The sequence below is a fragment of the Rissa tridactyla genome, chromosome 1 (genome assembly GCF_028500815.1).
Source record: "Rissa tridactyla isolate bRisTri1 chromosome 1, bRisTri1.patW.cur.20221130, whole genome shotgun sequence".
Classification (NCBI taxonomy): Eukaryota; Metazoa; Chordata; class Aves; order Charadriiformes; family Laridae; genus Rissa; species Rissa tridactyla.
The window spans coordinates 181126894-181144099 of record NC_071466.1 but is presented as its reverse complement, the minus strand read 5'-3'; the positions used below and the strand labels follow the sequence as shown (position 1 = coordinate 181144099).

The 17206-nt window shown below is 42.9% G+C and overlaps 1 protein-coding gene across 9 annotated transcripts in view; it reads right to left on the bottom strand.

The window, feature by feature from the left end:
* GRIP1 (glutamate receptor interacting protein 1) overlaps positions 1-16612 on the bottom strand; it is a 335688-nt gene extending 319076 nt beyond the window's left edge. For all 9 annotated transcript variants that reach the window (XM_054183548.1, XM_054183689.1, XM_054183982.1 and 6 more), the window contains exon 1: positions 16427-16612. In XM_054183548.1, the coding sequence (XP_054039523.1) occupies positions 16427-16481 (55 nt within the window). In that variant the 5' untranslated portion in view covers positions 16482-16612. The remainder of the gene's footprint in view (positions 1-16426) is intronic.
* Between the last annotated feature and the right edge of the window lie 594 nt (positions 16613-17206).

Here is a 17206-nt window from a genome sequence, read left to right as displayed (position 1 = left end):
AAGAACAGGGACAGCAGTGACAAGGACAGATACAGGTGAGGGCATACCCCAGTGGATAATTTCTGTTTACCCCTTCTCAAGAAAAACAGAACATTCATCAGAATTATCAAGTAATAAGGTAAAGACTTTCTTCACACAACGCAAAATTAGACTGTGAATTTAATTTCCATACAATACTATTTAGACAACTGATTACGGGATTAAATCGGGCATTTGTCAAGATGACAAGCATACTCACTTTCTAATAGTAAGCAACAAAATATAAACAGAAGCTTCAAATGTAATACAAATTCTCAAACTTCAGGACAACAGTACATTTCTAACCAATATCCCCAAGAGGAAGGTTACCCTGCATTTCACTGCTACACAGTTTATTGCCTTGAAGCAGGAAAGAGCAGACACGGTCACAGACAAAGTAGATGAGAAAGACCTCTGCCCCAATGAACATGGAAAACAGAGTGTTCCCGTTTGAACGGTATTTTCTCACTCCTTTTCTTTCTGTTAAAATAAAAAATCCAACAACAACAATAAAAAAGATGCATTACAATAGCTGAAGATTGTTAAAGGAAACAAAGGATTAAATGTTACGAAGCCATTAAAAAAAGACTAATAACATGTGAAGACAAAGTTAATATAACAAATGGAAATACAAAATACTAGACAAATTAGGGGCTTAGTCAGGGTCACTTATGTTACTAGAAAAAATGCCTTTTTAAAAAGAAGAAACACCTTATTTTAGTATAACTAGAAATAATAAAATGTAAACACATATTTTGATTATGTTTATTAAAACACTTCACCAACAAAAATTAAAACATTTGGAGAATGACCTGAGACATAAAGCAGTTTCAAGGAATTTCGCTCCACGGATTTTTGCTTATTCCTAAATTTAAATATCCTAATTTGACTTTTAATGAATAAAAATGAGAAACACTTTTTCAAAAGAAATCATTATTCTGAATCTCAAATTATGCTTACACAGTCTATACTGTGTGTAAAGAAGCAAATGAAGGAACCACTAGACCTTTAAAATCTTCTTTTCTCTAGTCAAAGTGACATTTTGTTAGTGTCTCCTTGAATGGGCAAATATTAGCTCACATCTTTGAAACACCACAGCACAATCCCCATTTACTCTATAACATTTTGCATTGTTCATTTTTCATTTTTTGTTTAATAAAACATCTTATGGGGAAACATTAATCAATCTCAAGTTCTCATCATTGACAATTTAATATGGCTTCCATGGCAATATATTCTACCTTTTTGCCTATCTGTGTTTTTCACTGAGCCTGTATTTTGCCATGAAGATCCAAATTCTTCCCATAGCTACCTTAATTCATTGCAACCTTGGAATACCACAAAAACGATCAATTGTATAAAACCGCATTCCAAGTTTTAGAGAGAAGCAGAACATGATGCTGATCGGTGAATGCAGAACCTAATGTAAAAACTACTTAATTCTCTTTACCAGATGATGCCCATAGCTTAAGGAAAGCTGAAGGGTGGTCATGTGGAAAGTGAGTAGTACCTGCTCAGGTCAGACAGAAAACGAATGGCAAATGCTCTGCGTTACACAGTATTGGGGAAGCAGACAAGGTATTTAAGTCCATCACCATCGAAAAGCACAACAACCCTAGAAGCTCGGTAAAGTTATGACTCTCAGTAAAATTTCAGCAGTAAAACCTAAAGGTGTCTGAGACCAATTTCGGAAACGATCTTCAGTGTAGTCCAAAATACTGGGACATCAGGAGGAAGGGTGAAGATTACCAGCTAAATTGGCCTCTTACAGAAGAACGTAGAATCATAAAATCATTTAGGTTGGAAAAGACCCTTAAGATTATCAAGCCCAACCATAAACTTAACACTGTGAAGTCCAACTTGGTACTGTTCTTCTGTACATGCTTATGTACCTTGGCTTTCACATCTTAGTATTAGCCAAGTAGACTTTTTACAGGATTAAACATAAATGCTTGGTTTTACATGCAAAGGAAAAAAAAATTGTCTCCTCTCCTCCATGCACCTGGGCTCACAGATTATCAGCCCCCAAACTCTGCAGTGGCAGATCACAAATTTGCTCCTGGAAGATCAAATAAGCAAAAGTGCTTTTATTCTTCCATGCAGCACCTCAGTTCAAGGGGAAAGATGATGTTTTCATTATGAAAATAATGCCCCCTCCCCCCCCCGATTGGAAATTTATGTTCAAAAGACATTCCTTGAGGACTTTTTTTTTTTTTTCCAAAGAAACCTTCAATAAACACATTGAGATGCACCAGTAGAACAGGAAACGAGCATGCACAAATAAATATTCATATGGTTTAATGACTTATACACCAATGATCCTTTCTATTGAAATACTGAAGTCTGTTTAGAGACAAATGCATATGAGTCATTTCTGTTAACAGAGAATTATTTTTTTTAACTGACTGGAAAGCTATAGAGCACTCAAAAAGATTTATAGCAGTGTCATATTGCAGAATAATATTGGGTTTTAGCTTTCTTTTGTTATTTGGCTTACTCCGCGTATGGCAACATAGAAATGAAGCTTCCATTTGGCATTGGCTTCCCACTTCTAAGGATGAGCAAGTGGACTTGCTATCCTTCCTATGCATTTTTTTCACGCAAGTGCAGCTTTTTCCTACAGAAAAAAAAAAAGTGCCTCTTTTCCTTCTAGTTGTTATTTTCTAACTAACTATTAAAGAGAAACCTCACACAATTCCTGCACACAGGATAGACTACAGACCACAGTGTTCTACTGACTGAAGAACCAGACATGAGAGAGTTCAAACTGCAAAACAGACCTCTACTGTGATCTTGCACCAACCACACCTCCGTCCCAATTTTATTTATTTTTTTTTCCACAGAATAATACCTACCTTGCTGTAAAGAAGGAAGGCTAAGGTTTATAAACCACTGCTGAAGATGAAACGGGCTAATGAACTCAAAGTTCTCTCTTCTGCTGGACAAAGCAGAAAACATTAAGATTTGTCTGGGAGCATTTTAAGACTTTCTTTAGAAATTTGAATATTTCTATTATTACTTAGATTCCAGTAACACCTCCCAGGTGGCAAAGCGTTTTCAAAGCACAGACAATACATTAGAATTTCACAAAAACAGAGAGACTGGAATACAAAATCAAAGTAGTAAGGACTATCCAGAAGCATATGTATTTTAAACTGTCTGGGAATTAACGTACAAAGCACAAAAATAGCATTGCTGCTATTTTTCCTCCAAACACCTTTCAATGTCAATTCACAGTAACAGCCCCACAGTGTTTAAATCCCACTTTCTCAACAGGTGATCCTCACGCTGCATCCAACACAGTACTCCAGCTTCCAAAAAAAAAAAAAAAAAAAGCCAAAATTGTAGCCATCCCAAATGACAACAGTGCAGGTAACAGACTGAAATCCTACTTTCACCAAATTCAACAGAAAATTCTCACTGATTTCAGCCAAGATGATACCCTATTTTGTATAGTGACAACTTCTGCTTCCAGGGCTATTATATTCAAATATTCAGTGGGAAAAAGCTTGGGTTTTAGGATCCACACTAAAGATAAATTTGGAAAAACAAAACTCTCGATGACTTCACTCTGACAAAGATTTTTCCTCCTGCTATGATACATAGCAGCCTTTTTGTGATAATGAATCAGGCAACTCTGAAAACGCAGTGGGATCTCAGACCTGACCAGGTAAATGGTATGTGTCATTTCTCGTGATAAAACTGCCGGCTCCGAGTATACATTTTTTGCACATTACTTTCATTGACGACGTAACATTTTTCAATGAGACGAAATGAAGAGATGTTTTTCCACCAGAAAAAAAAAAAAAAAAAGAATATAAAGCACCTTGCAGTTAAACACACTTAACTTCTCTTCCAACAAAAAAATATGAGGAATAAGTAAAGGAATGCCACCAAAGAAAAATACATTTTACATGTTCTCTGGGAGGGGGGGGTGGGGAAGAGAGAGAGAGAAAATTTATGATATTTTAAATCCCTTTTACTGGCTTTCTTTTTCCCCCACAAAACAGATATTAGCACATATCACAAGAATGATCTTTAATTAAAGAAAATAAACAGTTTCTTTTCAGAATTATCCTTTGATCTACTTAAGCATATAAATTATAAGCCTAAATTTAAGCACATTGACTTCAAAAGGATTATTCATTCTCAAGTATCCATACACGAGAGCAGCAAAGGTTTCAGTGGCCTTGACTTAGAGATCTTTTCCAGATTAGCATCAAATGAACTGGGACCACATGCATTATCCATTCCTACAGTTAGAGCCTAACAGTTTACCGAGTGTCACGTTCCGATCCAGAGAAACACGTACATTTTTAAATACTTTGCTGGATTAGGAACTCAGTGCAAGACAGTTTGCTTGTTCAAGCCTTTCACACGCATATTCTGCTGATAAGCAGATCTCTTTGACATATTATCAATTCATGACAAATTTATATATTTATTTATTTATAATCCTTAGCGTGCTATCAATTGAGGCTAAATGCCTAATATTTGATTATCAACTGGAATCCACATGCAAATAAGATAATTTATTTGTTTGAACTTGACCACTCAGGTTCATTACAATAAGCTAAAAATTGTTCTGTTTTAAAAATACTGCCGCAAACCACGACTTCAAAACAATCCCTGGAAGAGACCTTCACTTGTGTTCCCCATGTTTTGTACTTCACTAGTATGGTGTGTCACAAAAGGTATATTTTAAAATATCATGAAAATGCTCACCGTTAACCTTGCAAACCCTTAAATTTGTGTAACTACAACCATGAATATCCTAATTATGTAGGAATAATTTACAATTCAGTATGAAGTCAGAAAAACCACAATGCGTTCGCATAGCTGCATAAAATCCTGATTTTGCCAATAGGACATTTAGAAATTCCACATAAACATACTGTTTTTTCATTTTAATAACTGAAAGCGAAACCATACAAATTACAAAAAGACGTTTTATGTAATTATCCCAGGCAGTTAGCACTAAGGAAATAACAAGCAACACTTGAAACAAGCCAGTGAAAGGCTACTTTTCAATACTTTTCTTCAGAGTATCAGCCTAAACGCCAGAGTTGTTCACTTTCAGTGAACAGGCCCATCATGCTATTTTTTCTTTTTATGCTGAGTTTGTTCTTTGCATTTAAAAAAAGAAATTAAATATGTCTAGTTACAAAAAAGGGTCATAAAAAAATTACTGCCAACCACGGTAAAATCATAAAGAAGAAAGGAGCGATGGAAGACCAGAGAGATGTCAAAAATAGCCTGATGTATATATAGCTGGGAAAGAAAAGTATTAAGACAAGTTTTTCAGATGACCTGGGACTCCATAACTCAACTACAAGGATGTTTCCTATATTTAAGTCACCTACACAAGGAGGTCATCATAAAATTCTCAGAGGTTGTGTTTTTTAAAATTACTTCAATTACTCTACAGAAAAGAAACATATGTATAGGAATATGGCTTCAGGCACTACTTACCTACTACCCTGATCTTTGATGAAAGCAGAAAATAGGATATAGAGTCAGCAGCTGAACCTTGTTCTTTTTCTTTCGTTTGAAAAATTTATATTTAATGACAGAGGGCAAGTCATCTGAAAATTAAGGCTCTTTTCATATTAAAGTGTTCTGAAAAGCAAGAATCAGTTCACGCTAAATATTTAAACAAACAGCAGTGAACACACCTAAAATGTGTCTACGCAGAATGATGAACGAATACAATATATAGTATTTATATAATATTCCTGATGTTTGGGGTTTTTTTTTTTAAACAAACACATGCACGCCTTCCTCTGTGGACATGTGAAAGCAACACCTTAGGCAGATGGCAAATTTCAAAAACTTTAAGGTTAGTACCTTCAAGACAGGCACAGGAAATGAGACCATAAGAAAAGCTTGAGAGAGTGCATCATTTTTGTCAGCAGCGTAATGACAGGGCAGCTTGGGAGTACTAAAGCCTTATAATATTCAAATCGAGATAAAATGAAACTTAAGTTACAAGATGTGTTTGTTCAATAAGCGAATATGAACACAAAAAAACATCAGCCGTCTTTTAACACCTTGTGCTTGAGGTGTGTGTGTGTGGGGGGGTGTTTGGGGTGGGGTTTTTTTCCTACTAATAACATTCCTGAATTAAGTTATTGACTCCCAAGAGCCACAAGTATAAAGCTTCTGAATTATCCTTATACATTATCCATTTCATTCTTTCTCTCCCCTCTCCATCCAGCCACCCACACCCCAGCTGAAAGCATTTAATCAACTGCTTCACTTTTGACATGCAAATCCTGCAAGTTTATCTGGCTCCTGCACATTTTGCAAACAGTCCTAGAAAGAGGTGAAGTTAAAAGCACCACAAATTACAGTTTCAAACTACACTTCTGTAAGAGAGGAGACACATTTCCTCGGTCCTGCCAAATCCTGATGTCCGTAGAACCTTTCAAAACACAGTTTACTGAAAGCCTACATCTTATATACTGTTTCTTTGGTTCGGGAAAGGTTAGCATTACCAAAAAAAACCACACCCAAAAAGGCCACGAAATTGACAGGTATATTCCTTACAAAATCAGAACTTTTATCAAATAAATCAGGTATTTTGAAAAGGCTCAGGCTCAAGTCTCCTCACTGCATTCAAAAACATGGCGATATTGACAAACCCACCAGAAAACGTAAAAATACGGAAGAATAAAACTGGCAGATACATGTGAAGGAGGCAACAGATTTTTGGGCAAGTTTTCTCTGACTTTTCAGAAGAGACCTTGGACTAAGAAATGGCCTCCACTAACAGTTCCAAGGCCTCAGTAAATTTGCTGGCACCAGTGAATTAACTTCCAGAATCCATCAGAGTTGCATCCATTTACCAGGCACTGAATTTCACTCCCCAGAGTATTTTCTGTGCAGCTACCGCTCTACTTTCTGCCCAGCTGTTGTGTAAATAATCCATTCCTAACACAAAAACAAGCCAAATACTTCACTGAAAATGCCACTGAAATTAAATTTTTTGTCAGAGCAGTAAAACGGTGTAAAATTCCACAACAGCCCCATCTCAGCCTCAGGTCCCAACCCGGCCATGAGGAGTGTAGGCACGAGTGAGGACAAAATCCTGCCAGTCACCAACACTTTAAAGAGATCTGGAGAACGGAGAGTATGATGGTGATGCTTGATGCAACTTGTTGGAACTATCCTGGCTTTGCTTAGATGCCAAAAAAAAAATCTCATGTGAGAGGTGGCCAGCAGATCAAGAGAGGTGATTCTGCCCCTCTACTCTGCTCTCATGAGACCCCACCTGGAGTACTGCATCCAGCTCTGGAACCCTCAGCACAAGAAGGACATGGACCTGTTGGAGCGGGTCCAGAGGAGGGCCACGAAGATGATCCGAGGGCTGGAGCACCTCTCCTATGAGGACAGGCTGAGAGAGCTGGGGTTGTTCAGCCTGGAGAAGAGAAGGCTCCGGGGAGACCTTATAGCGGCCTTCCAGTACCTGAAGGGGGCCTACAGGAAAGCTGGGAGGGGCTGTTTGCAAGGGCATGCAGCGACAGGATGAGGGGCAATGGTTTTAAACTAGAGCAGGGCAGGTTTAGATTAGACATTAGGAAGAAGTTCTTTACACTGAGGGTGGTGAGACACTGGAACAGGTTGCCCAGAGAGGTGGTGGAGGCCCAATCCCTGGAGACATTCAAGGCCAGGCTTGATGAGGCTCTGAGCAACCTGATCTAGTTGAAGATGTCCCTGCTCACTGCAGGGGGGTTGGACTAGATGACCTTTAAAGGTCCCTTCCAACCCAACCCATTCTATGATTCTATGAGGTGGCATCTGTGAGCACCAGCTCATTGCTGACCTTCAGTGACCAGGAGCTGGCAAGGAGGGCAAAAGGCAGAAGTAGCAAGAGAAGCTCCTCTTTGCCATAGCAGTGCAAAAGACACAGTATCTGGTCCACAGAGATGATAATCCAAACAGAAGAGAATAATATAATCCAAATAGTCCACAGGTGCATTACTCCTATTTTAATAACAACTTTCAATAAGGCCTCCCATCAGCAAACACCGTTGCCCTGAACCACAGGCAGTCGCTACCCCAAGGACTCAATGCACCTTCTTTCTTCCTGCCTATGCAGAAAACATTTATCCCACAGACATTTTTTACCACTATTAAAGGATTTGGATCAATGTCAGCCGTTACTATACCCCCTCAAAAAAGTACCAGTTATTGCTCTTCACTTGTTTGCCTGAAAATATTGTTCTCGCTAATATTGTCCTGCTGTAGAAGCAGCTAAACTGACAAACAAGCGTTGGACTGAGGGACACCTGGTCTCCATCACAGGCAACTGTAGAAAACCTGGCATCACTTCTGTATCTTGCTAATCAATATCCATAGAAACAAAAAGCTTGAAACACGAGGAATCGTCTCAGGTCTGGCTCAGTTAAAAGACATGCTCCAGTCACCAATACGCTCTTCTTCATTTTGTTTAAGTGTAAGCATGTTGGCTTTATTTCACTTTACATTGGGGCCTATAGAGACCATGACTCACTGTACGTTCACCTACTGTGAAACTGCTTCAGGAAGAAAGCGCTGCACTACACAGTGTGGCTCACTAAACAAAAATAAGCATTTTATGTACTGCCTGCCTTCTTAGGAAAGATAGTTACTGGGAGGACACACTCTGGCAATACTTTGCAACATTCAAAATACTGTCTGCTAATAAGGAAACGTTCGTATTCAGTAACACAATATTCAATTAGCACCCCACAAAATGGTGGCATTAAAAATTCAGCCTCATCCCACTGGGTTAAAAAAAAGAAAAAATGTTTCATTGACAGTTATTTTTAAACTGCCATCACTATATTTCTATCTTTAACTATATTTCAGGGAATAAAGAAATTCTGTTATTTTGAGAAAAAAAATGAGTTAAACTTTAGTGAGACAACGGTGGAACTTCCTAAATGTCTGTGGGATCCAAGTATGTAAAGAAGATGAAAGAAGACAGTAAAACTAGTAAAATATTCTCTGCAGCTTTCCCTGCACAGCAGAGAATCTTCTCGGTGGTGATTTTCACTAGTAACAAGAAATTAAGTAAGGCACAAAAGAGATCGAGATTGTGTCAGTCACACCTGTCTTTCTCAATTCCTGTGGTAATTTCCAAAGAGAGACGAAGGCAAAATTCCATGTGAAATACATATCAGTGTCAAATTTGTCAGCCCCTGCTTACCCAGTTTTCTTCCTTCATGTGTTCTCCTTAAAATATTTCAACAGTAAGCAAAGAACACTGCTTCCAACTTGTGATGCAGAATCAGTGAAAAGCAGAATTAGCACTGATAATGACTCTTTAAAAAAACTTCCCATCATTGGCCTCATTCAGAACCATAAAACCCAGCCACCCCGTACCACAGGACACACCAGAACAGCTTGTGCTGCCCAGGCACACCGCGCAGCCCGTGCCAGCGGGAAGAGGAAGGAAAGAAAAATCTGTAGGGCGATACAGTAATTGAGAATTCTTGTATCCCACATTAAGGTTACTATTTTACCCTGAATTTTACAGGGTGTCACGCGCATCTTGCCGGAGTGAACCGCTGAGCAGGTGACCACCCTGTCCTCACCCACACAGGATGCTGATGCATCTCATTAGTCTGTTTTTGCATAAGTCAAGATGGATGGTACTTATGACATTTCAACGTGCATGAATTCAAATGGCTTCGGAAAAACATTCAAACAACGCTGAATGTCGCAGCCACGACCATAAGACCCTTACAGACAAGTGCTGACCCAGTGCATCCGTTTTCATAAGCACCAGCATGACTAAACTGGGCTCAGACACGAGCCACATGGAGCAGGTGTTACCATCAAGCCTTGCCTACTGCAGACATCTGAGCGCAACATGGGCTTGACAGCTCTTCATAGAGATCCTTGAGCAGCAGCAGCTCAGGTAATTTTGAATCATACAAAAAACAACCCATAGCAGGTACATAGGTATGTGTCGCGATTCAAGAAAAGTTATCTACATCTAAATTACTGAAGGATCTAACACTGAAGCTTCTGTGTTTCAGGTTATGTCTCCAATTGTTTCAGCAGACAGGAAACTCTGCTCAAGAACTTGCATTTAGAGCTTGTACCTGTCACAGCTCCCAGATACCTGCAAAAGCAACTGTGTCCATCAGTGACAAATATTGTTAGTGCTTCAAATTCTACATGTTGCTGTTCTTTGAGGGAAGCTAGAGCGTTTGCTGCCATATCAGTAAGACATCACTCACTGCTGGCAAATCTAACTCAATTTTTGACGAACACTAGCAAAAACTGTTTTACCTCTGCAAAAAATTGCAGAGGCAGAAAGTGTTCATTTGCACCCAGTATCTCACATTCTCTTTCTATATAGGAAAGAATCTTGGTTATGACCCAGACACAGTAGACAATCGCCTCCCAGCAATCAGCAAAGACCGTATCTTCATGAAGATTCTGCAACATTTATCAAATTCTTTTAACACTGCAGGTCATAAAACACTGTTAACTTGGCCGTGCAGATCACAAGAGATGTAGATGCTTTTTGCTTATTCTCTGTTCCTTTCATGCTAAAAGGGCACTAGGGAGCAATTGTTGCCTCCTTTCCATCCCTGTGTTAGAACCCTCCCAGTCCCAGCTGGGTTTAAGAGAATGAATGAAAAAACTGGCACAGCGCCTGCGTCCTTAGTACACTGATGAAAACCAGCCTTAGAGTGTCACCTTATCACACCATCCCCAATGGTCTTCACCCAGCATTTAGTTTAACAAATGGAGAAAGACCAACTGTCCAAGATGCAGTTCAGTCAGACTGTGGTGTAAAGAGGCAGAAGCCCTGACAAGGACAAAATACATACTGGTTGTAATTTGTATTTTGTTATTAATGTATCTTCTATTATTCACGTTTTCCAATTTGAGATGTAGTTATATTTTCAGATGCTACTGGAGGACGAGAAGGCAGCTAGTTAAGCCAGCTTTTTAAGATACAGTGACTTTTCCTTCTCTTTTTGTCCTTACCATCATTATTCATGACTTATTAACGTCAAAGATAAGCAACTACAGCGTGCTTGCATAGCTTAACTGACCAAATGCCCCAATTGTTCACTCACTAGATATCTGTCTGGACTCCACACCAAGTCTAGGCAATGCCTTCACTGGGGTAGAGGCAGTCTTCCAAGCATCACTCCAAATGTTAGCCCTCAACACCTAGTCCTGATCCTTAGGGTTGCCGCTGTAAGCGCATCCTCTCCTCACAAAAGGTTTTCTGCCATCCGGTTTACACTTTAACTTTTCAGGAGGCATGTGACACAAGTGAGAAAATACAAAGACAGACAGAAAGCCTTTGTACAAGGTTTTCAGTCCCAAACTTTCTTGATGTCCCAAAGTCTACAAATCAGTCAGCTAAATGCAAGCACTAGGTCTCCAGCTCTTACTTTCTTCAGTTTCCAAGGACCCACCTAAGCTCAGGAAGGAAGATTCCTCTTGCATTATAAGGCCAGAGTTTAAAATACAGTGAACAGTCACTCTCAGCCTTCTGTGTTGAAAATACAAGCTGATTTTTCAACATGCACTTGGAAAGAGTATGAAGCATATCCTCTGTTAAAGTGGCCTCATTTGATCAGATGAGAATTGCTAACCCCCAATAACACGATTAAGTTCAATAACAGGCCCATACCTCTCCCTTATCTGAGAAACTGATTCTCTTCCAGCTTGAGACGAGCGAACAAGCTCACGCAGCAGTAACCTCAGGGCCAGATGCTTGTTGTCAGAACATCTTCCATGAGAACACGCTAGTTTTGTATTTGAGGCAGGATTCACAAAATACTTGCATTTTTTTTTAATCCTTGAGTCCCAGGTTTTAAAACATTTCCTAATGTTTCCTTGAAAATGCGTCCTAAAGTCCACCTAATCTCCCCTGACTGCCAAGACAGACGGAAGAACAGCAAATAAAAATACAGTCTTTCCTTCTTCCTCCACGTAAGTGGGCTACTATGTTAAGCACAGAGGCAGAACAACTGTGGAAGGCATAATACCTTTTTTAAAAAAAATAAAATATATCAAGACCAAAGTATACTTAGATGCATTCTTAAAATTAATAACCACGTACATTAAGGGATCTCAAGCAGTCCCATAATGAACATACAAGATATACAAATACTATTTTCCGTACTCCTGTCAAACTTGATCAGCTATAAAGTTGAAGCAGGAGTTCCATAAAATGCCTTCATTTAAGCTGATTGCAAGGGATATTGAACAAAATTAATTCCAGAAACATTTTTCTTCTCAAAGTATTTGCTCAGATGTCACCTCAAAAAGTGTTTTAGGTAGTTTATAACAAGATTTGATTTAGTATCTCAGGCAGAAAATTGGGGGGGGGGGGGGGGGGAAGTGTGCCCTGAATTTTAATGACACTGGCTTACACCGGTAAGTTTTCGCATGTCATTTTTGAAACGACAGGGTTTGCTGCATCAGGTATACATTACGGTCCTTTTACTCAACACAGAGCACAATTCCTGTCCTCTGAAGGAGGGGACTCCTCGTGATAATGGTGGTGGTGGCAGCCAGAAGCGGCACAGGCACTGCAGAGCACTGCTCGATTACAGAGCAGGCAGCAGAAACCCAGTAACTGTGCTGCAGCGTGCACAAAAAAGAACCTATCCACTTCATATTTTAAATATGGCTTTAGTCTCTAAAAAACAAAACAACATGATTTTTTTTTTTTTATGTGACGTAAGTATCCCACATAATTTCTGCAGTGAAGACACCTAAAAATACTTGTTGAAATACCACTGATTGCCACCCCTTGGAAGAGAATCTTCTCCACAACAAACTCTCTCACAAACACTAAACCCTACGTGCCCACACGCGCTCTGATGCTTGAAACATTAACCCAGGTTACTCTCCTTCACGCTGGGTATCAATTATCACCAAGGTGAGCCAACAGCATTGACCACATCTCTGCTACTTCATTTCAGGAAGATCAGCCAATTTCCATTAGCAAAACTCTGGTTTCGTCAAGTTTTTTGGATAACCTCCATTTCAGCACATGACTTGTAGGAACAACAAAGACGGGCTGAGGTAAGGACTTTTTGAGGTAGGCATTCAACATAGAAATGGGTCTCTGAAGCAAGGAAGGGGCAAACAAGGATCCTGATACACTAAAATAACTCTGCTTGGAGCAAACCTGGTGTGCCTGCACGAGGACATCACAGTTTGCCATATCCTGACAGCTCCTCACTCGAAACAACAAAGCTCCACAAATAGTTTTTTTTTTAATTGAGCCCTCACAGCAGAACAGTAGCACCACTGTCCAGTTCCTGCCATCCTACACGAACTGAGCACCAGGGGAGATACAACAGCGTTTGAAGTGCTCCTCAAAGCAATGCCCCATTGGTTTGGATGGGGACAAGAGCATCAGCACCCAGTGAACTTCTTACACTGCCTCACAGATGCAGTGAGGTTTCCACACAGCCTGTCTAACAAACCCACCCGCTTCTCAAGCCTGACATCTTAGCGCCCACAACTTCTCTTCTTTCCAGAGCTGAGGACACAGGGGGCCTGATCAGCTCTATACAGGTGTGTCCATAGGATGTGGAGCTCCGAGGAGAGGCTAAAAGGCAGGCTGTGAGGTTTGAGGGGGGAAAAAGCCTGGGGAAAGAGGGTCTGTACAAACCACTTGTGGCTCACCATAGTGAAATCTTTGCCTTCCCAGTTTTCCCAGCATCTCCAGCAACTTCTTCTTTCCCAGTGCAAACCTGCTGCTACAGCTAAGCTGGAAATCAAAGCTGCCCAGTAACTGTTTATTATGACAGAGAAGGAGTATGCAGGCTGTGGATACAATAAAGCTGAGACTGAAGGGGAAAGCCAGCAGGAGGCACATGGATGAACCGGGATTATTTAGCTCCTCGCTTGTTTTCTGAGGTTTTGTTTTGTTTGTGGTTGGGCTTTTTCCTGGTTTGTTTTGGTTTGTTGTTTTTTGTTCGGCTGGTTGGGTTTTTTTAATTTTTATAGTCTGCTTTGGGATCATCCACCGCCAAGAAACTTCAGCACCAAATTAACTGAGCAGTTTTGTGTTGTTATACAGCAAAATCTCTGTTAGTCAGTCCTGCTGGTGTTTGTGGGCTTGAGTAAAGACTAGCTCCTCTCACTAGAAGACAACACTAGTTTAAGTTATCAGATTACAGGTACATAAAAACAAAGAAAATACACACGCATGAAAAGTATTATTATCCAATATACACATGGATGTGGGATGGATAAATGGCTATTTTATATCCTATATGTGAGTGTGCTTGTGTACGTGACGTAAATACAATTTATATTACTAAATATTTCACATTCAATATTACTCCATATCTAAATCGTAGAAAACTACCAGCTACGATGTTAGCTTAAACTAACAGCATTTACATTCACCAAAGTCTTCTGATATCACAATGTACATAAAATGTGCTGCAGAGTAACCGAATGGAAATATTTTCTAGAAACAGCAGAGGGGGATGTTAGCACAACTGGCTTTGAACCAGAATTTAACTGTATCTGTAATTGCCTTTTAACTCAATGCCATACTAAACTCCTACATTAGCTAAAGATGCACCTTCATTTCATTACTGCACTGGCCATTTTTCTGGTTAGTTTGAAAGCTTTATTTCATCTATTCTTCATACTTGAGGACTATTAAATTCAACACTGATTAACTATTTTGACCATTTAACATTTTCCCGAGTCTAAAGCAGAAAAGTTCCAGTAACTGGAATCCTGCTGAATTACTATCTAAACTTGAGCAATATACAATGCAACATACTTTAGACGGTAATCATTTACTTTAGGCAAGAAGAGCTTTTTTTCATTTACGCAGTGGAAATGCAATAAAGAAAAGCATCAGTGATAAGACTACTAACATATAAATCTGTCCTGCTTCATAATGAAGATGAAAGATTAAACAGAAAATAGGAATAAACAAGAATTGTTAACAAATCAGAATTCTAACTGGCATTAAACCCATCAGAGCAAAACGATTACCATTGTTTACTTCTAATAAAGGCAAGCCCACATGGTACAGCTCACAACACAACCTTTATGCAGAATGAAAGGAGAAAATCTTTCCAGTTTCTGACATAGCCAGATTAGAGCCTTTCTAAAGTTTCCTCATCTGTAAAAGCAACTGATATATTTTGACAACTGTTGTCCATCCTATTTCTGCGATTCCTCAGCTACGCAGATTCCTGACATAAAGAAATATGACCACAGATTTCAGTAATGATCGTATTTACTAAGAGGAAGGACTAAAAATCTAGCTTTTTCACAGCAGAAATACCTGCTCCCGTTTCAGCGACTACTTTTATGATGTCATATGTTTGCGATGAACTTCCCATTAGGGATAGGATTTACTAGTCAGAAGCACGTTCTGCAACAGACCTCCACCTCCAACGCAAGGGTACAACATTTCTTCCACAGAACAAACAAAACCTCCTCTTTTTTAGTGCTTGGTGAATTTTTGCCCCTAGCAGTACAGCTACCTATCCAATACAACGGCAGCCAAAACCAAACGTCCTACTTCAGGACTCCGTACGCTACCACGGAATTAACGACCTGTAAATCAAAGATATAAGACGACGGACATAACCTGAAAGTCCCCCAGTGTAAATGGCGTACTAGCCTTTTTCCCTTTGATTAACAGGCTGAGCAGTGACATGCCAACCTCCCATGACGGAAGCCCTCTTTGAGGAAATGGCAAAGTTACCTTTTCATTAGAACAAACAGAGGATTTATTTCGAAAAGCGACCAGAAACTACCCGTCTTCTGACAACACCGACACCGGGCTGTGGGGACCCGAGGCCGATGTCGGGACCAGCGGGGCCGCTGCCCCGGGCACGGCCGGTCGCCCAGGCGCGGTGGCTGCCGCTTCGCGGAGCGGGCGTTCGCGGCCCCCGCCGTGCCGGCGCCCCCCGGGGCGGGATGGGACGGGTCCAGCCGCGACCACGGCCCCCCACGAGCGGCAGCCCGGGGGCTCAGCCCCACGCAGGGAAGTTTCCCGAAGTCACTTCGGACCCCCCACACCCCCTCCCCGGCTCACGCCCCCCCTGGCGTCAGGAGCCCGGCCCGGGGGAGCGCGGGCGGCGGCACCGCGGAGAAAAGTTAGTTGCCGCCAGCGCGGCCCGGCCCGGTGTGCGCCCCCCCCCCCCCCCCCCGCCGCGCCCGGCCCGGTCCGGTCCCCCGGTGCCGGCCTCCCGCCGCCGCCGCCCCCTGCGCCCCCCGCTCCTGCCGCGGCGGCAGAGCAAGATGGAAGGCGCGGGGCCGCCCGCCCGTCCCCTCCGCGGGGCGGCTGCCGCCGTGCCCCCGGGATGGTTGAGGGGGGAACCGGCGGCGCGGCAGCCCCCCGCCCTCCCTCCTCCCCCCGGGGTGGCTGCCGCTCCCGGCGCTCCCCGTTCACCTCGCTCCGGCTCGGCTTGCAGGCAGATGGGGATGTTCTTCTTCCAGCCCGGCATGGCTCCGCGCTCAGCGCTGCTGCTGCTGCTCCTGCTGCGGTGGCGGCGGCGGCGGGGGGGGCCGGCTCATGGCAGGGCGAGGCGGCGGCGACCCGCGCTCGGGGGGTGGAAGTCGGCGGCTCCGGCGGGCAGCGGCGGAGGGGCGGCGGCCGCTCGGTGGGAGGGAGGGAAGGAGGGAGGGAAAGAGGGAGGGAGGAACGCCGGGGGAGGGGAGGCGGCGGAGCTCCGCCAGCCTGGGGAAGGGGAGGGAGGGAAGGAAAGAGGGAGCGGGGCGGGTTCGCCCCGGTTCAGCCGGGGACAGACCGGGGGTGGGATGGGGGGAGGGGGAGACGCGGAGGGGCGCCCGGCCCCGGCCCTCCCTGCCGCCGGCCGCACAATGGAGGGCCCGGGGGCGGCCCCCGCTCTGGCAGCGGCGGGGCCAGGTGGGGCGGGACGGGGAGGAGCGGGGGCCGCCGCCAGGTACGGGCCGGTGCGCGGGCGCGGGGCCGCCGCTGCAGATGGGCGCAGGCCGCGGCCCCGCCGGCGGAGAAGGCGTGGGGGGGGCGTGGGTGCGGCTGTGACACGCGTGTTGGGGACGGCGGGGGGGTGAGACCCGCGCCCCCGGGGGCCGCCGTCTCCTCACTTGTTGAAGGATGCGAGCGTTGGCCCCGTCCGGGCGCCCGAAGTGGCTGGGTAGGGACGGGGGCCGCCGCCGTGTGGCACCATCCCGACCCGCCCCCTTCGCT